General features: G+C 40.1%; 1 protein-coding gene across 5 annotated transcripts in view; it reads right to left on the bottom strand.

Annotated features, from left to right (window-relative positions):
* The window catches only part of PLD1 (phospholipase D1), a 213622-nt gene that overhangs the window by 105426 nt on the left and 87209 nt on the right, over positions 1–20987 (bottom strand). For all 5 annotated transcript variants that reach the window (XM_049628563.1, XM_049628566.1, XM_049628567.1 and 2 more), the window contains 5 exons: positions 17650–17708; positions 15827–15919; positions 7422–7574; positions 6024–6173; positions 5231–5314 (listed from right to left, as the gene is read on the bottom strand). In XM_049628563.1, the coding sequence (XP_049484520.1) occupies positions 5231–5314; positions 6024–6173; positions 7422–7574; positions 15827–15919; positions 17650–17708 (539 nt within the window). The remainder of the gene's footprint in view (positions 1–5230; positions 5315–6023; positions 6174–7421; positions 7575–15826; positions 15920–17649; positions 17709–20987) is intronic.

Here is a 20987-nt window from a genome sequence, read left to right as displayed (position 1 = left end):
TGTTGGCAAGGAGAACCCTCGAGCACTGTTGGTGGGAATGCAAACTGGTGCAGCCACTGTGGAAAACAGTATGGAGGTTCCTCAAAATGTTAAAAATATGGACACCTGGGTGGCTCAGTCAGTTAAGTGTCCCACTCTTGGTTTCAGCTCAGGTGATGATCTCACGGTTCATAAGTTTGAGCCCCACACCAGCTCTCTGCTCTCAATCAGCACAGAACCTGCTTCAACTCCTATGCCTCCATTTTTCTCTCTCTCAAAAATAAACAAATTTTTTTTAAAAAGTTAAAAATAGAACTATCCTACAATGCAGTAATCATACTACTGGGTATTTACCCAAGAAATACAAAAACACTAATTCAAAGGGATACATGCAACCCTATGTTTATAGCAGCATTATCGACAATAACTAAATTATGGAAACAGCCCAAGTGTCCATCTATAGATAAATGGATAGATAAGATGTGGGATGGGGTGTGTGTGTATGTGTGTGTGTGTCAGATTGAATATTATTCAGCCATAAAAAGAATGAAATCTTGCCATTTGCGACAACATGGATGGAGCTAGAGAGTATAATGCTAAGTGAAATAAATCAGCCAGAGAAAGCCAGCTACCATATGATCTCACTCATATGTTGAATTTGAGAAACAAAACAAATGAGTAAAGGAAAAAAAAAAAAAAAGATAAACCAAAACACAGAGTCTTAACTACAGAGAACACCCTGATGGTTACCAGAGGGAAGGGGGCGGGGGGTGAAATAGGTGATAGAGATTAAAGAGGACACTTATCATGATGAGCACTGAGTAACGTACAGAACTGTTGAATCGCTATATTGTGTACTTGAAACTAATGTAACACTGTATGTTACCTATACTGGAATTAAAGTTAAAACCTTAAGAAAATCTGGTCTTGGGGCGCCTGGGTGGCTCAGTCAGTTGGGCGTCCGACTTCAGCTCAGGTCACGATCTCGCAGTCCGTGAGTTCGAGCCCCGTGTCGGGCTCTGGGCTGATGGCTCAGAGCCTGGAGCCTGTTTCCGATTCTGTGTTTCCCTCTCTCTCTGCCCCTCCCCCATTCATGCTCTGTCTCTCTCTGTCTCAAAAATAAATAAAACGTTAAAAAAAATTTAAAAAAAAAAAGAAAATCTGGTCTTTAAAACTCTTCAGTTTTACTAATCCTGTCAATTTCTGACATGGTTCATGCATAGGCTCAGCACAGAGGCTGTGGCAGACGCGGCTTGCACTCCTCACCCTGACAGGCTGGGGAGAGAACCCACCATGGTGAAGACTCCACATGCTACCGTACACGTGCCTGCTGACACATGCCTGATGAATTATAATCACCACCATCAAGAAGAAATCTGAGCTAAGCCACACTCTCCAGATCTGTCCTAAGAGCAATTAGCCATGTACCAATGGAGCTCGGAGCCACCTCTTGGTGTCCCACCTCATTTGAGGACATACTTCAATGGACACTGAAGAGCTAAGTCCTTGAAATAGCACCAAGCACAGAAAAGACAGAAAACAAATGTTCTTGTGGTTAATCCAGACACATGAAGTAGAGAATGCTCACTGATCTTTATATGGAAACTATCTCTTAAGACACCTTCACATCCAGCTGAAATGTACTCTTCTTAGTTTTTAGATAGTCTGGGCTGTTTAATGAGTCATTACCTCTTCTAACTGGACAGCCTACCTCAGAATTTACCTCTTTAGAAAATTTCTCCTGGGGCGCCTGGGTGGCTCAGTCGGTTAAGCGTCCAACTTCGGCTCAGGTCATGATCTCGCGGTTTGTGAGTTCGAGCCCCATGTCGCGCTCTGTGCTGACGGCTCAGAGCCTGAAGCCTGCTTCAGATTCTGTGTCTCCCTCTCTCTCTGCCCCTCCCCTGCTCATGCCCTGTCTCTGTCTCAAGAATAAATAAAACATTTTTCAAAAATTAAAAAAAAAAAAAAAAGAAAATTTCTCCTAACTAAATCTATCCCAATCTGATTACAAATTTATTTAGTACCTCAAAATAGTTCAATCTGCACTTAAAGAATCTTAGATCTAAAAGGAACTTCAAAAAAATAAGCAAATAAAAATAAAAGGCACTTCAGACACCATCCGAGTGGCAGGCTCCCCTGAGAGGTGGCTTCATGACACGGGGACGCTACAGCAGACACACCTGGAGCCCAGCCGGCACTGGCACTTGCCAACTGGGTGACTGTGGGCAGTTTCCTTCCCCTCCACCTTATGGGTCTCACTTTTCTCAACTATAACATAGCCCCTGGCACTTGTAAGAATTTAACAAATAATCACTATTATTGTCAATGTTACTTTGTGCCTTAGAAACTACCCCTGAGAAAGATAAACAGGACTTGCCCCAAGTCCGTAATCGTCAGGTCCCTAAGGTGGTCTGAGCAAAGACCGTTGCCATTTCTCTCCTGGAGAATGGAGCACACAAGAGCGTGCCAAGTGTTCTCTAGAACCAGTGTTTAATTCCTCTTCTACACTATTACCAGAATGATCCCTTTTAGAAAACAAATTGGATTAAAATCCCCATGCTTAAAAATTGTCAGTGGTTCCCAGTGTTCACAGGACTAAGTGCAAACTCCTTAGCAGCTCAGCCAGCACCCTTCACAGTTTTCCCCTGAACCATCTTTTGGGGGCCATCTCCACCCGCCATTCCAAAGGATGCTATGCTTCAGCTCCACACAACCTCCACCCTCCTCCAAAGTTGCTGTGCACTCTCACCCTTCTATGCCTTGGTCCTGGCTATCCCTCTGCCGAAAACATTTGCCTATCTCCATCTGGTCAACTCCAGCACTAAGCCCCAGGCCAGCCTTCTCTTAGGTGAAGCTTTGTAGGCTCAGTTATCGCCCTGCCTCAGGGCTCCCTCCTTCTTCACAGCCTCCTGCTATCTTAATGCTCATCACTCAGTTTTCCCCAATCTGTTGTCTTCCATAGGACTTCCTTACTCTATCTCATTTCAGAGTAGGGGCTGCTTCTCAGTCATCTTTATATATGCACAGCCTAGTTTGGTACCTGTCACAGAGTGGGTACTCACTAAATAGATCTAGAATGAGTGAATAAGTTAATGAATGAATGGCTGGGTGGTTAAATGAATTAATGAACAAAGGAACTAAGCACTAGAAGGTCCCAGGTTGCTTCTCATTTCACTGTATCCCCCTTTGTTTGCACATGAATTATTTTATAAACCTATTAGTACAGTTTTCATTTAAGCATGTGGCAGCTCTTGAATCAGATCAGAAGCTTCTATAGGACATGTGCATCTTCTACTTATGCTTTTCACTCTCTCAGATCTGGACATATCAGCACTGGTTCAGTTTCTGATGCTCTCTTTTGCAATATACTGGCACGACAAGAATTTTCTTCACAAGATGAGGGAAGTTACAACGAAGGTTTTATTTTAAAGGTAGTGTGGTAATAAGATGTTATCCTAGACAGCCATAGAAGAGAAATAACCTGGTTTATTTTCTTGCCGACAGTAGAAAACATCCAAGGCTCCAACTCTTTAGATGTTTAAATGAGAGCCTGTATTTTAGTGTTCAGAACCTTCAAAAGAATATTATTTTCTTGCATAAAACATGAAAATATGGGCTCAATGGAAACACTATTTTCAGTCTCTCTCATGTCTTCATCAAACTTTCAGAAATATTTTCTGAAGGAATATAGTACTATTTTAAGCTTGAATTTATTCACATAAGTGGTTATAAAGTATTCAACCAAAGAAATAGCTCTTAAGTATGAAACTTTCTTTTATTCCCGGTAACTGAGTAGAGAGACAAAATGTGACTATAAAGGCCAAGATTAAGCTCCTCCGCGCACACGAGAATAAACAAGCTCACAGACGTGATACTGACCATCATATACTTTATCTTTTTTAAGTTTATTTATTTTGGGAGAGAGAGGGAGAGAGAAAATGAGCAGGAGAGGGTCAGAGAGAGAGAGGGAGGGAGAAAATCCCAAGCAGGCTCCACACTGCCAGCACAGAGTCCGATGCAGGGCTCAAACTTGAGAACGTGAGATCATGACTCGAGCCAAAATCAAGAGTTGGACACTTAACCAACTGAGTGACCCAGGCACCTCCACTTACCTCATCTATCGACCCTAGATCAATGGTTCTCAACTAAGAAGGACTCTGCCCTCTGGAGGACATTTGGCAATGTCTGAAGACATTATCACAAACTAGGAGCCTATTTGGCATCTAATCCGTAAAAGCCAGGGCTGCTGATGGTGCTAACCATCCCACAATGCACAGAACAACCTCCCATAACAAAGAGAATTATCTGGGCTAAAATATCAATAGTGCTCAGATTGGGAAAGCATGCTGTAGAATTATATATTTCTACATCACTAAGACAAAAGAGTAGAAGAGGATGAGTTCATATTCCTAATTCTTCTTCCCTCCCCCGCAAAATCTAGAATGAGGAGGAAATAAATTATGATGATATTTTCACAGCTTAGATGTGAAAGGTAGCATTTGGAAGGAAACAGGACAGGGAAAAATAAGGAGTATTTCAACAACTAAGTTCTTAGAAGGAAAACAGATTCAAGACAGGTTCATTTCCACTGCAGTCAACTCTGGCATCTGCAGTAGGTTTTAACTGTCCAGGCAGATGGGTAACTGGAACTAAAGTCAAACTATCAAGCATATACCAACTCCAAGAGAACAACTTCTCAAGAGCTAAATGAGTTTTCGGTACAAGATTTCCAGTGGCTCTGTGAAGCATCATAGCTCTCATGGAGATTTGTAAAGAGGGTCAAAAAGCCGAAATCTGATGTATCTCCAAAAAAGCTGAACAGGCCTAGTCAATACCAAGGACATTTTACTAGTAATAGGCAAATGGAACTCTTCCAGCTTCAAAGGGACAATCCAGAACGATATTCACTGAATCTGGTGACTGAAATGCCGAATGAGGAAGGCACCCAAGGAAGATTATTTTCTCTCACTTGTACAATTGTGTTTGCACTACAAAATAATCTTGTGTCTACTTCCAACTGGAAAGACAAACCAAAATTGTTAAAACTAAATATTTTAAGGATATATTTGGATGCCAAGTTTTTTGAAAAGACCTTTCACTGAAGGCTATTCCAGTTAATTGGTTGAGACTCTGGCCAGACCATCTACAGGTACTGCTGGTTTTCATAACATATGATTCTGGAACAGCACAACTGTTTTACGTTTCTAAACAGAGAGGCCTCCGAACCAAATCCCCCTAGACAAATACTAACCACCAATCCGTGATAAAAATCTCTTCTTGTGCCTCTTCCATTGCATTTGCCACATCTTCAAAATATCCTTTGGCATTAACGTACCTAAAAAACAAGGGTTTTTTGTGTGTGTCATTTATTTTTGTTTTACAGAAAGAAAGAAAGCAAACATATTTTACGGCAAAGTGAAAGACCGAAGCCACTGCCTCGGTGGCTTCTACAAAGCCGCCAGTTTACTTTGCATAACTGAAAACCAAGGATTGAAAATACCATCTTCTGTCTACTAACTAGCAGGAAGTACAGTAAGTAGACGGAAGCAAGCGACCCGATTCTGCCGAGAGCACAACAAATTGGTCTCATCATCACATGAGTCAGATGAATTCTCTCATCCTGTTGAACTCACACCATTGTTCTTCTGAGACTGAAAACAGACCAGTTTCCAATCCATGGGCAGAAAACCACACAATGCTTTTTATTTCAAAGAAATACCTAGCAAGTAAATTCTCGTCTTTAGATTATGGCTAATAACTTAAATAAACATTTTCTTTGCATCATTAAAAAATGTATGACGTTAAGCTTTTAAAGCCAAACTTCAAAATCTAAAGCTAGCTGTCTCAAGCTCACTGTAAAAATCCTAAAAACAAAAGTTGGAAAACTAATCTATGCTCAGGTGGTCCTATAAAGAAAGGCCCTTGTTAAGTATAATGCATATTATCTTACCACAGCCTCGAAAATTGATTCCAGGTGAATTTGCACCTACTATTATATTAGATACTATGACTACCTCAACAGTCTTAGAGCAATATGATCTTACCATTTGGCTAATGTATTCTCTTGGATAGCAGCATAGGACCCGAATCGATGGTCTTTGAGAAAGTTGGTACCATATTTCTGGATGAATTCTTCTATAGCCCCTCCCCACCACCGAGCATGTCTATAGCTGTTGCATTTTAAAATAAGAGTCCTTCAAAGAAAAGCAAAATGTGGAAAAGAATGATCACTCTGTGTTTTGTCTCTTTAAAAAAAAATTAACAATTAAACACATGCCATTTTGTTGAAAATTTTAAGCAAAGAGCATCTTACTTTTATCAAGAAAGCAGACTTCTGAACATTTTCAGCAAGTTTTTAAACTGTATATATAGAGCAATACGTGGCAATATAGCCAAAATAAATTTTCAGGTTATTTACTCACTCCTTCATGCTAACATGCATAAAGGTATTTACTATGACCTAGAACTGTACCAGACTGTGAGGGGAATAATCTTGAACCTTTTACCATCAGAGAAAATCAGGAAGGTCATCTTTTCACATACATACATGCACAGACACACAAAACACATGCCAATGTGTATTAGAAAGGATGTGAATGTGTGTGTGTGTACACATATATAGTCAATGTGTGAAAAAGAGAAAAATTTATGTATAATATATTCATATACATGAGGCCAAATGTATATATAGAGAAAATGACAACACGTATTACATAACTATAGCCTTCCAGAAAGAAACATTTATCAACACACACACTAATAAAATCTATAGTAAATGTATGCTTGAGTATCCTTTCAAGAGATCTTTCTTAAAATCTATGTGTAAATAGAATTTTTGTAAATCAAATCACATTTTTATGTTAACTAAAGGATATCAATTTATAAAGTTTTGTTTCTTAAAAATGTGAAACTATCACTCCTTAGCTTATCTGTTTGGTAAACTGGTACCATTGAGTAGTTAATTTTATTAATAGGCATACATTTTGTTAAAACAAACACAAATCGATACATGTGATTACTTATTCTGTTGCACCCTGAATATTTAATTCTTAAAAATGTATATAAAGAAAAGTAGTTTCATTATTTTTGATCAAAGATGAGTTCGGGGCGCCTGGGTGGCTCAGTCGGTTAAGTGCTGACTTCAGCTCAGGTCACGATCTTGCGATCTGTGAGTTCGAGCCCCGCATCAGGCTCTGGGCTGATGGCTCAGAGCCTGGAGCCTGCTTCCGGTTCTGTGTCTCCCTCTCTCTCTGCCCCTCCCCGTTCATGCTCTGTCTCTCTCTGTCTCAAAAATAAATAAACGTTAAAAAAAAAAAAATTTAAAGATGAGTTCTAAATAACAATGTTCTAACATTTAAATTATTTACCTCCTCCTTCACTTAAGGTTGGGAGAAAAACTTTGTTTTTGAGAGAAATCTTTTTAAAATACTTGAAATTTCTACCTTGAAAGATTATCAATTCGGAGCCCGTATTTTGTCTCTGTCTCCTTCTTCCCCACCTTGATTTTGAATTCTTTATCTACCAGCAGGACGAAGGCAATGGCACCACTGTCTGGTTTCATATATAGTAAGAAGGAATCTTTCACTATCAACCACCTGTAAGAAGGTAATAAGTATTTTAGAGTTGTATTGAATTACTGAAACAAAAACAACAAATTATGACGAGCTAGGTAAACATTCCAGCAGACTGTAGATATAATATTGTTTTTTTTTTTTTACACAGAGGATTTCTTTTTTTAAAAATCACCATGAAACAACAACAAAAACTCATAAGGAGTCTATCATAGTTTCCTAAGAAGGACCCGGATCAAGCAATTCAAAGTAATTCATTAGCTTTTTATACACTAATGGCAAAGCCTGAAAGAATGTCCCCAACATCGGCAGGTGATGCTTGCAGGATGTACAGCAGGAGCCCAAGCTGTTGGAAAAATGGAAATGAACTGGAAAAATGTTTACTAAAATAAACTATCATAAAAGAGGTAAATAAGCCTCTCAGTAGATAAAAATCATCCTTTGAAAATAACCCAATGAGCATCGAATACTCCACATATTCTGTTTTTCATTTCAAATTACTTGTGGTTTGGGGCGCCTGGGTGGCTCAGTCAGGTAAGCATCTGACTCTTGGTTTCGGCTCAGCTCATGATCTCACAGTTTGTGAGTTTGAGCCTCGCATCAGGCTCCACGCTGATAGCTCAAAACTTGCTTAGGATTCTCTCTCTCCCTGTCTCTCTGCCCCGCCCCTGCTTGTGCGCTCTCTCTCTCTCTCTCTCTCTCTCTCTCAAAAACAAATAAACACAAAAAAATTCAAATTACTTGTGGTTTTAAGCACTATTCATAAATGATATTCAATAGGACATGATCTCTCCAAAGTATGTATGTATTCAATTCGATATATATTTGAGAGTTTCGTAGTGGAAAAATACAGTGATAAGCTGGGAGTTAGGGCAGAGGTGGAAACAGCACAGAGGTTTCCAGAGAGCTTACTAGGCTAGTGGGGTACAAACAAGGTACTAGAAAATGAAAAGGTAATGGGTGTAAGGAGGAGGGAGTCCTTAGTTCTCAGAGAAAGGGCTAGAGGCACTCTCCCAAAGACGTGGATCGCAGCAAGGCCAGAAAGGATCCTATTAAATAAAGCCCAAAGCAGGGTGGCAAGGTGTGCATCCCACACTGAGGGAAGAGTTGGAAAAGGCACTGAGGTGTGGAAATGCAGCACGTGTTGGAAGAGAGTTTGGTGAGGCCAGGGTCTCGGAGGATAGTAAAGAAAAATGGGCAAATGAGTGGAGAAAGGGGAAAATGGACAAAGGCCATATTGAGGAGGGTCTGATGGAAATGCTCAGAAGGCTGATTTTATATCATTGAACCAGTGTTTCCTAAACCTGCTTTGCCATCAGAATATCTGGAGATGTTTGTTCAAAAAAATAATATATTCCCAAGCCCCACCACAGATCCATTAAAAAGGCCTAACAATCTGTGTTTGAAAAAAAAAAAACAAAACAAAAAAAAAAAAAAAAAAAAAAAAAAAAACCAAGAAACAAAAAACAACAAAAAGACCACACCACCAGGGTTCTTATTAAATAAGAGACTCCTCATGCCCAGGCAAGAAATAGGATGATAATATCATTATAACTATGTTTCAGAAAGAAAGGTATGAAGGATAAAGAGAGATGTAATGTGCAGGTTAGCAAGCTACTAGAATAACATAAGATAATTCTTCTTCTACTTGGCTGTGAATATGCATCACGTGGGTATCCTGTTATGCAGATTCTGTGGCTACAAATTCTTTGTCTTATCAAAATGACAAGAAATAACAAGTGTTGGTGAGGATGTGGAGAAAAGGGACCCCTGGAGCACTACTAATGGGACTGTAAATTGGTGCAGCCACTCTGGAAAACAGTATGGAGGTTCCTCTAAAAAATAAAAGCAGAAATACCAAATGATCCAGCATTTCCACTTCTAGGTATTTGCCTGAAGAAAACAAAAACACTAATTCGAAAAGATGTCTGCACCCCAAGTTTACTACAGCATTATTTACAATAGCTGAGATATGGAAGTAACTTAAGTGTCTATCAATGAAAGAATAAAGAAAACGTGGTGGACTATTACTCAGCCATAAAAAAGGGATCCTGCAATTTGCGACAACATGGATGGAACTAGAGAGGATATTACACTAAGTGGTAGAAGTCAGAGAAAGACAAATACCATATGATTTCACTTATATGTGAAATCTAAAAAAACCCAAACAATCAAAATAGAAATAGGCTCATAAATACAGAGAACAAGCTGTTAGTTACGAGAGCAAGGAGGGGTGGAAGGACAGGCAAAATAGGTGAAGGGGATTAAGAGGTACAAACTTCAAGTTATAAAGTAAATAAGTCATAGGGATGCAAAATACAGCACAAGGCATATAGTCAATAATATTGTAATAACTTTGCATGGTGACAGATGGTAACTATATGGGGTGCCTGGGTGGCTCAGTCAGTTAAGCATCCGACTCTTGATTTCGGTTCAGGTCATGATCTCACAATCTGTGAAATTGAGCCCCACACTGGGCTTTGAGCTGACAGCACAGAGCCTGCTTGGGATTTTCTCTCTCCCTCTCTCTCTGTCCCTCTCCTACTCACATTGTCTCTGTCTCTCTCAAAATAAATAAATAAACTTTAAATAAAGTGAATGTAAATGGCAACTGTCTCACACTGCATACACCACTGTATAATCACGTTTACTTGCAATTGTATACTGATCAAATAAATCAGTTCATAACCGAATAAAATATCAATGGGCATATTATACCAAACATTAGACAAAGTAAAGCACATTATGGAACAGGAAAGACCAGAACACTGGAACACAAGTTAAACAATGCTGTAAATCTATAATAAATTGTTACTGAACTTGCTAACCACGTTACGATTTAGTGGCTTTATAATATGGGATTTAATACAGACAAATCTCCACGTAGTTTCATTTCATTCATTTGTGTTTTAATATAGGCTGACTCCTACCCAATAAAAGTGGGTGGGATGGATCTTGGATAATGTACAGTAAAGGGCATACATGTGATATGGTTAAAAAAAGGAAAAGCATCAAGGTCACAGAAAGCAAATACCGAACCACAACATCAACATTATTATGGTGATGGCATGCCAGGGTGGGTCTGAGCTTCCCGGTTTTTCTTACCCAGTGAATAAATTAAAGAAATAAAAAGGTATCCCTCAAAAATTAAATTCCAAAGAAGTTTCTCATGTGGGACCTAAGAGAAGGCAACTGAATAGTATAATGGATAACGTTTTCAATAACTGTCAGCAAATGCAGAAATTATACACTTTATAAGAATTCTCATAGCACTGCTCAATAAAAATGCCCAGGCCATGATATAAACAAGGACTCAGTGGTTCTGAGGGCCTGAGTTATGAGTGCAGACATGTAGCTTGCTTGTCGATAAAACTCAGTTAGCGATAAAAGAGAGTGGATGGATCACATATCTGTTAAAGTTCCTTCTTTAAAGGCAGTCCCTTGTCCTGGCTTGACTCGTGGTACAAGTTAGCGGGCACATGGCACGCCACAGCCCCACGGGACTGCTGTGCTATGCTGATGACTGGGAAGGAGCCACAGAAGCTTTGAACCCCGAGGCTGGCAGGTTTGCCAATCTGAGAAGAAAGACCCTGCAGCAGACCCGTGAACCTGTCTACCTGGAAGTCCAGGATACGCAAATGGCATCAGAGCTGGCTCTCGCCAGACCTCCACGCCACGGACAACAGTGTGGGATGACGATGGGATGACCCCTATCCAGGTGTACCAGCTCCCATGGTCGGCATGACAAAACACATCTCAGAAATGCTTCTGGGAGCAGAGGCTGGTGGCACAACCACCAGGGCAAAGGCTGCAAAACACGTCCATAGGAACAGGCCACCAGGTACCACTGTACAGATGTAGCCTGCACCAGGATACCCCGGGGAAGGGGGGCTCCGAGGTAGGCTGTGTCTTCCTGCAGAAATGGGTACTTTTCTTTAATTTGCAGAGGCTCTGTACAGGCTGTAAACAGTGTTCCTCAGCAATGGCAATGACAGCTGGTGGACTGCAGGGCCAGAGCCCTGGTCAGCTCTGGGGGTGCCACACATGTGCAGGCATCCTACGTGCATTCCTGCCCTACCCCTCCAAGAGGCGGCAGCCTGGAAATAGAGCACTGCGTAGCAGTGACAGCTGGATTTTGAACGCTGAGTGCAAAAGATAATAATTTCTATTCTGGTAACAAATTCTCTTTAATAGTCACTAGATATCAGGGTAAATTGACTCCTGGCCTTTATATAAAGCTCTTCTTAATTATGCCATTCATTAAAACTCTCCTGATTTCTTTCCTTTCTCTTTTGTCAATCGATTTTTTTCCTTAATAGGAGGATATGCAACAAGAAAGGAGTTCGTCAGCTAGCCTTTGGGAGCCCGATCCCAGCTCCCTGGGCTCTGATCCCAGCTCCGCCACCCGCCTGACTGTGTGAACTTGGGTAACTGAGCCTGAGGTCTAAATCCATACAATGGGGATAACAGCAGTGCGCAGCTCAGACACGTTTGTGAGAAGTAACAGATGATTCACCTACGTAGCTCAGCACCGTGCCTCCCACCAATAAATATGCACTTTTACAAACATTCTTGTTTCAAAGTAGGTGAGATCATAGTCTGTTCTAACAAGATGCCTCCTGCCTGGGCCACTACTTGCTGGGGCTTTAAAATGTGGCCAAACCACAGGAACCAGCCATGACCTTCTCAGCCTCACCTTCTACTGTTCCCTCCCACCTCCTAGGTCTGGCTGTTCCTCAGACTTGCCAAGGTTATTCTTTGGGCCTTCTACATTTGTTATCCCTCTGCCTACAAATGATTTCTTCTAGATCCTCCGATGGGCAGTCCTTTCCTGTTACTCAACTCCCTGCTTCAACATTTCTCCACAGGGAGGCCTTCCCAAGCTACTCAATCTTAAAAAGCTGTCCCCGACCCAGCCCAGCCCACCCCAGTCCACTTCTCCATCATGTTTAGCTTCCTCCTAACACTTACCTCAAATTATTTCTCTGCTTCGTTAGTGTCTGTTGAATTCTTGGTATAGCTCAAAGTTCAGCAAAATAAGTCCTACATTTATTTCGTAAAATCTATACCTCTCCCTCTCTTCAGACATTATTTGAGATAAGAAGATTCTCATCTACTCCACTACCAGATGCAGAGGAGTTGCTCCATAGATAAGCTGTTAAAGCAGATGTTTTAAATTGTGGGAAGAAATGTTTACCCTGTTTGTCTTTCTTTCTTTTTCTTTTTACTTGTCCCTGAGAGAAGGTCATCATGAGACTTGATTGCAAGTTTAATTGCCCAGTTTGTTTTATCTGGTTTGTCAATATAGCATAAATGAGAAAGTGGTCAGAATGCTTTTTATGGGTCTAAATATAAAAAAGAGCAAGTTATGAGCGCATCATCCTTAAAAGTAACTCCTATTTAGATACCAATAGCTTCTACCATGAGAAAATGTCTCAACTAATTTTGTCAGCTCTATCTTATCATTTTATTTGGTACTGATATTTTATATCCCACAAATGTGATTCAGGAAATACTTACTAATGGGGGAACCAAGGCTTCAATCTTCATGGAAAGATTTACACAATTTTAAAATGATGACACATTTCATTCCAGGCTGGATCATATCTTTTTAGATTGGATTAAATCAGGCTTCAACCAAGACAAAGTTTAAGATGTGAGGGAGGTATATTCTTTTATATAATCAAGTCTGGCCCCCATCTTTTCTGGCTGCCCTTTCTCATGGAGGTTACAACTCCAACAGCAGTTCCTTGACATCTGGAACTAAAGTCACCCTCTCCCATCCTCAAGTCCATCACCATCCCGTTGCCTTCGTTTTCCTTCAAAGCTCCGGCCCCCTGCTGCACAGATATCGTTTACACAGCCTGTCCACTTTGTCACTGCCTTCACTGCTCCTCTGGTAATGCTCTGTGGGGGCATGCTCTCTTACAAGAGCTAGAGCACATCCAGGCCAACATTAGGCACTCACTAAATGACTGCATGGACCAGACCAAGGCTTCTATTTCCTGAGTAGATCTCTCAGGTTGGGCTGGCCCACGCGTCCACTCTGAGAAAAGGATGTGAGTAAAAGTGGTTTATAAAAGGGGCATCTTAGGGAGTTGTTAGGAGCCCTGGCAGGGAAGGACGGGAAGGTAGAGCAAGAAAGGAGCCATCAAGGATGTGTCGTGTTTTGTTGTGTCTGCATGTACTTTACTGTGGGCAGCTGGGCTGCAAACCTGCCAGGGGACTCCAGAGACAGTGCAGGGCTTGCTGCAGTGTCACGCCACCAGAGGGTGGAGGGGACTGGACTCCTGCCAGGTCTTGGCTAACGGCTGCTTCTGGGGGCTGTGAACGCTTCCACTCTGCTCTGCACGCAGACCCTAACTGCCCGGAGTGTCTTCAAAGATTCCCAAGGGCTTGCCCTCTGCAACCTTGAGGTTGGCCCCAGCCAAAGCTGGTGAGCGGGGAGGACTGCTCAGGAGGAATCTGTACCAGGGCCCCCTACTGGGCGATTATGCAAGTTACAGCAGTTCATTTGAAAACCAGTATTTTCTAGTATATTACTTCCTTTTTTATTTTAGTATAATTGTTTAGTCAGAACATAGGAATCTTCCATTTTTATCTAGTCTAATCTCCTGATCTTTCCCTTGTAACTTCTTCCATCCTTTCAAAACTGAGAAAATAAGAGCCTGACTTAGCAGTATTTTTTGTTGGTAGTGTAAATATGTATAAAAGTAAATCTTAGGGTTTATATATTTTTAATACACACTTAGCTCAATTTCATAATTACACATGAGCTCATAGATCTTTTTCAAAATTGGGGAAATAATATATAGTTCTTAATATTTTTCCAAAACTCCAGTAAATTATTATTGTAACCAGTAACTATTGTCTATTATATCCAAAACATTGTGATAAATGCTTTGAGAACACAAAGCAGAATCAGATGAGAATACTGACCCACAGGAGTCTTTGGTTGGGTAGGGTATGAATTAAAGTTCTCTGTCTATATCACACTTACCATAATACACATCCTCACAAATGTAGATCTAAACTGATCGTCCCTGAAGTCTGACCAATTTTTCTTTTCTTTTTTTAGTTTATTTTTTTAAGTATACAGTTCAGTGGCTTTTTAGTATATTCATAAAGTTGTGCACCATCACCATTAATATCTAATTTCAGAATATTGTCACTCCCCCAAAAGAAACCCCATATCCATTAGCAGTCACTTTCTACTGTCCATTCGTCCCAGCCCCTGGAAGCCACTCACAGACTCTATCTCTATAGATTTGTTTGTTCTGGACATTGCATATGAATGGAATCATATAATATGTGGCCTTTCGTGTCTGGCTTTCTTCACCTAGCATAATGTTTTCAAGATTCATTCATAATATAGCATGTATTAGTACTTCTCTTTTTTTCCATTAAAAATTTTTAGACATCTATTCACATACTTTAAGACCCTTTAAAATTGTATTTATTCACCGGTTTGTAATATATTCAAGAAAGTTGTACAACTATATATTTTCATCAACCCAGAAAGAAACCCCATATCCATTAATCTTCTTCACCCCTTTGTATGGCCACAAAATATTCCACTGTATGCATAAACCACATTTTATTTAACCATACATCAGGTGATGGACATTTGGGTTGTCCCTACCTTTTGGCTCTTCTGAATAATGCCGCTATGAACATTCATCTGCAAGTTTTGATACAGACATATTTTTTTCAATGCTTTTGGGTAAATACCTAGAGTTACCATATGCCCCAGTAATCTCACTTCCTATGTTTAATATTTTGAGGAACTGCTGCACTGTTTTCTGCAGTGGCTGCACCATTTTATATTTCTACCAGCAATGTAGGAGTATTCCAATTTCCCTACATCTTTGTCAACACTTGTTCTTGTGCATCTTTCTCGCGAGAGCCATCCTTCTGGGTATGAAATTGAACCTCGCTCTGGTTTTGATTTGCATTCCCCTAAGGACTAGTGATGTTGAGATATCTACTTGTGCTCATTGGCCACTTGTATGTGTCCTTTGGCCGACCAGTTGTGGAGTTCTGTGGCCCACCAGGTCTTTATGTATATAATAAAGTTTGCACACTCTACCTACAAGTCCACGTTTGAGTTTTAATGGTTAAATGGATGCTGAAGACTGGAACGTAAAATAATTTAAAATTTGCTCTGCTGTGACTTTCAAAGGATATATAATTGATTCATAATTGAAAACTAGTAGGTGAAAACTTCCCAAATACCCAGTCTATTAAAACGAATACACAAAGCTGCCAAGTCCTACCTTTTTGACCAGCGGTAGCAGGCTCTTCCCTGACCACAGCAATTTAAGCCTGGTATTCTGTGTCCCCCGGATCTCTTCATTATCATACCTTCTCTGAAAGACACATCAAGTTAACCCGGCATCTTCAAATTTCCAACTCACACTTAGCTGATACAGCCCCGCAACTTGGGACTAAATAAACTGTTACATAACTTTCCTCCCACCCTTTCCTCCTTCACTCTCAAATTGCTTAATGTCACATTCGCTAGTCTGGATATTCTAGCAGCTGATCTCTAAAAGCACCTGGTCGGATTGAAGCCAGCAACATTCTCTTACTCACACTGCAGACCTTAAGCATCCTTGCTTCTGGCTCCAAATGCTGACTGTACCCTCTAGTCATTGTGACAAGCTGAAAAAGACCCCACACATTGCCAAATGCCTGCAAAGGAATGGTTCAGCTCACATTGAGACCACTGGAGGTGCTCGCCCACATGTTCCCAGGGATTTCTGCATCTTTTCACCTACAGTTCTAGGACCAAGTCATACCAAAGGAGTAGAGCACAGCTATGAGAGCTTTGGAAAGAGAAATATCTTGATTTTGAAATATAGGACAAGAAATAATGATAATAATGGCTTGGGGCGCCTGGGTGGCTCAGAGGTTAAGCAACCAACTCTTGACTTCAGCTCAGGTCATGATCTCATGGTTCATGAGATCGAGCTCTGTGTGGGTCCTTGCACTGACAGCTCAGAGCCTGCTTAGGATGCTCTCTTTCCCTCTCTTTCTGTCCTCCCCCAGTTATGATCTCAATCTCTCTCTCTCTCTCTCTCTCAAAAATAAATAAACATTAAAAAAATACTAATGGGGGCGCCTGGGTGGCGCAGTCGGTTAAGCGTCCAACTTCAGCCAGGTCACGATCTCACGGTCCGTGAGTTCGAGCCCCGCGTCAGGCTCTGGGCTGATGGCTCGGAGCCTGGAGCCTGTTTCCGATTCTGTGTCTCCCTCTCTCTCTGCCCCTCCCCCGTTCATGCTCTGTCTCTCTCTGTCCCAAAAATAAATAAAAAACGTTGAAAAAAAAAATTAAAAAAAAAAAAATAAATAAATAAATAAATACTAATGGCTTAATGAAAGAAAAAAATTAAAACAATTACTAACAATGCTCTTAACTCAAGAAGCTAAGTAGGCTCTATATAAATAACATCAAGCTCTCTCATTATGAGGGAAAATAATAAGTAAATTCCAATCTTGTTACCTAACAAATTTTACACAGTATTATTTTTAATCATGAAAATGAGTGAGAAATAGCTAACTTTTGTAACTTGTTAAAAGAAGGGATCTGGCATATTTGATTTTTTTTTCAATTCACATACATTATACTAGTTTCAGGTATACAACACATTGTTTCAGTATGTGTATATATTGCAAAATGATCACCACGGCAAGTCTGTTAACCTCCATCGCCACATGCAGTTCTACATTTTTTCCTTGTGATGAGGACTTTTAAGATCTGTTCTCTTGGCCACTTTCCAATATACAATAGTGTATATTTATTTCTAATGCTTTCTCCCGTATTTCCTATTTGCCGCCTGTATTAAACATTCCTACTGCTGGGCCAGAGGAAATCTGGGCTGTAATAAGGAAGAGAGTGGAGCAGTTGATTCCCTTGTTCAACATAGCAAGGTACCACTGTGTATAAATAGAGTCCCTGAGAGGCTCTGACTCTGTTGAGGAGAAAAGAAGGTAGCAGGAAAGCCAGGTAGGCTTTGTCACCATGGCATGCTGGCAAATCAAATGGTAATGCTTATCAACTTTCACACTTCTCTTTAAGATGCAACACGGAACTTACATGCCCTTTGGTCCCAAATCATGGATGAAAGACAGCTGGCTTATGTCAAGGAATTCTGTCTGAAAAGAGGCCAGAAATTCATACTTTAGAAAGTCAGAAGGAAAAAAGATAAACGTACACATTTGGAAAAAAAACATGCATTAGATACTGCTATGCGTAAACACATCTGGGGGACTATACAGAACAATGGCATTGCCCTGTTTTCATATCTGCGAGAGAACAGATCAGAAGTGCGTACATAATTAAAACACAACCTAGAAAGTGATGTCTGCTCTCACATGTAGGGACAGAATGTTCAAGAAAGTTGAGGAGAGAGGATTTACTCCCAAAACTCTTCTGTGTTTTCTTTGCTGGGGAAGGGGGACTGTGTCACATAGTGTGCACACAAATAATAGCGGTGTGTGAAGGCGGCAATGTTGGGGCCAGCTTCTGAAAGGTGGGCTAGACTTGGCGTGTGGAAGTGGGAGATGAGGGGGGAAACAGAACAGGGAAGGTGTAAAGAGCTCTTGGGATGTACATTTGGGCTAGAGTGAGGAAGATGAAGATAGTTATGTGAAATTAAATGGCAGAGTAGGTTGAGGCGAGTTTGGGGAGGTCTTTGAATATCAGGAATACCAGAATATTTTAATACAAATGAAATAAAATGATTTTATGTAACAATAATATAAAAATAATTCTATTTTTATTGAGTAGCAAAGGAAGCAAATTTTAGGCCCATGTTTCCTATGCAAATTATAAGATAAAAACTACAAATATTATAATAATAACACCAATAGCTAACATTTACTAAGTACTTAATATCTGTTGGCCCCCTACTAAGCATTTTTCACACACTGTCTCAAATCTCTCTGAAATAGGTGCTATTTTTCCCATTGTACAGAAGAGGAAACTGACAATTAGAACAGGAATAGGCAAAAAAAAAAAAAGAACAGGAATAGGCAAACTTTCTCTGCAAAGAGTCAGACAAAAAATTTAGGCTTTGTGAATCATATACTTTAACTATTGTAGCATAAAAGCAGCCATAGACAATACATAAATGAATAAGCATGACTGCATTACATTAAAACTTAATTTATGCATACTAAAATACAAAATTTAATATAATTTTTATGTCACAAAATATTACTCTTCTTAAATTTTTTTCAAACATTTAAAATGTAAAAACTATTCTTAGCTCATGGACCATACAAAAACAGGCAGTGAGCTTGATTTGGTCCGTGGGTCATAGTTTAAAAGCCCCAGGCATAGAGGGGCACCTGGGTGGCTCAGTTGGTTGAGCTTCCAATTTTGGCTCAGGTCATGATCTCACAGTTCTTGAGCTCGAGCCCTGCATCAGGCTCTGTGCTAACAGCTCAGAGCCTGGAACCTGCTTCAGATTCTGTATCTCCCTCTCTCTGCCCCTCTCACACTCTCGCTCTGTCTCTCTCTCTCTCTCTCAAAAATAAACGTTATTTTTTTTTTAGAAACCCCTAGTGTGGAGAAAGACATTAATTGTCCAGGGGCACCTGGGTGGCTCAGTCAGTTGAGTGTCTGACTTCAGCTCAGGTCATGATCTCACAGTTTGTGAGATTGAGCCCCGCATCAGGCACTCTGCTGTCAGCACAGAGCCCGTTTTGGATCTTCTGTCCCCTTCTCTCTCTGCCCCTTTTCTGCTTGTGCTCTGTCTCAAAAAAAATAAATCAACTTAAAAAAAAAGAAGCTAAATAAACTGTCCAATATCAATAGTTAGCAGGGGATAGACTCAGAATTAGGTCAGACTAGTCAGTTTCCTCAAAACGAAGCTGCAAAAGCTGTAAGCCATTCCCCATGAGTGTTAGATGAAAATATGAAAGTGCAGAGGGGAAAACCAAGAACATTACGTGATTCTCAGCACATGCAGGAGTTTTACCTCATGTATTCCTTGCAACAACTAGAGTTACACATTATTTTGCTCCCAAATTACAGTATTTTCTTTAAAAGCAGCCACAGTAAGCCCAGATCTACCAGAGGTTGCAAACCATGCAGTAACAGCATCAACAGAAAATTCAAAGTCAAAAAAGATATGCTCCTGGGGTCAAGAAGCAGAGGGGAGACCAGACACGGAAAACACTCCATATCCACAAAGTTCTGTGGGAAGAACCACAACAATTACATGTCAAAGTAGTTATGGAGGAAAGGGGACTACTTCCTTGCTCATGTGACACTTCAGACGAAATGGCATTTGATCTAGGCTTGTAAACGGGATTAATAAAATGAAACAACAGTTTTCCTTTAAAGTTGTGTATATGTGATGGAAAATAATCTAATATTAACCTTGGAAGAAAAAAATTACAAATCTTTCACTGCTGTCAGTCTTTATCCAATTGTTTCCATATCTTTCTTAGGGTTGTTTGAGGAAGTATTTAAAATTCAGAAAGACTTATAAACCCCAAATCAAACATATCCTCACATTAAATTTTTCATAAAGATTTTATATAAAGTCTTTATGTTTCATTTCTTACATAAAACATGGTGATTTGGTATCATATTTTTTAATCTGATTTGTGGAAATGCTTCAAATTAGAGAATGTAGTAATGCATGACTTATTAGAAGTGACATCACAGACTTTGAGCATGGAATCCAAACTGTTTCAAAACCCTAAACCACAACTTCTCATTTCATCTCCAGGGAGCAGAGAGAAAATATCAGTCCTGGTTTACACTGGAAGAAACTATGACAGAGGTGTAACTAATTTATGCAAAGCTACAGAACAGGTAAATGGTAGAATAGGAAATGAAAAGCAGAAATCAAGAAAACCATTTATCTAATACATGGATAATTTCTTATTCATATAGCTCTTATCATAGGGTTGACACCAGAAGTATTCTTTGAAATAATTCCAAAATCATAACTTTAGAATATCATAATAAAACTGCTAAGTGTAAATTTAAAATATATGTATTAGTAATACAGAAAATGTAAAGTTGTGCACCAATATAAAATGAAAAATTATCTTCATCACTTTAGTTTCACTAGGGAGAGATTTCAAGAAAAAAACTAGCTCTATCATAGACAAAAAAAAAAAATCTCTGGCCATGCATGCTCTAATATAGATTTATCAGATTAAAAGTGAATGTGGCAAGGTCAATTTAGAAGCAAACCCCAATAGGCACCTGCATGGCTCAGTCAATTAAGCATCCGACTTCAGCTTGGGTCATGATCTTGCAGTTTGTGAGTTCGAGCCCCACGTGGGGCTCTTTACTGACTGCTTGGAGCCTGAAGCCTGCTTTGGATTCTGTGTCTCCCTCTCTTTCTGTCCCTCCCCTTCTCTCTCTCTCTCTCTCTGTCTGTCTCTCTCTCTCTGTCTGTCTCTCTCTCT

Source organism: Panthera uncia, chromosome C2, assembly GCF_023721935.1.
Source record: "Panthera uncia isolate 11264 chromosome C2, Puncia_PCG_1.0, whole genome shotgun sequence".
Classification (NCBI taxonomy): Eukaryota; Metazoa; Chordata; class Mammalia; order Carnivora; family Felidae; genus Panthera; species Panthera uncia.
The sequence above is the reverse complement of the archived record's forward strand: the minus strand, read 5'-3'. Positions and strand labels throughout refer to the sequence as shown.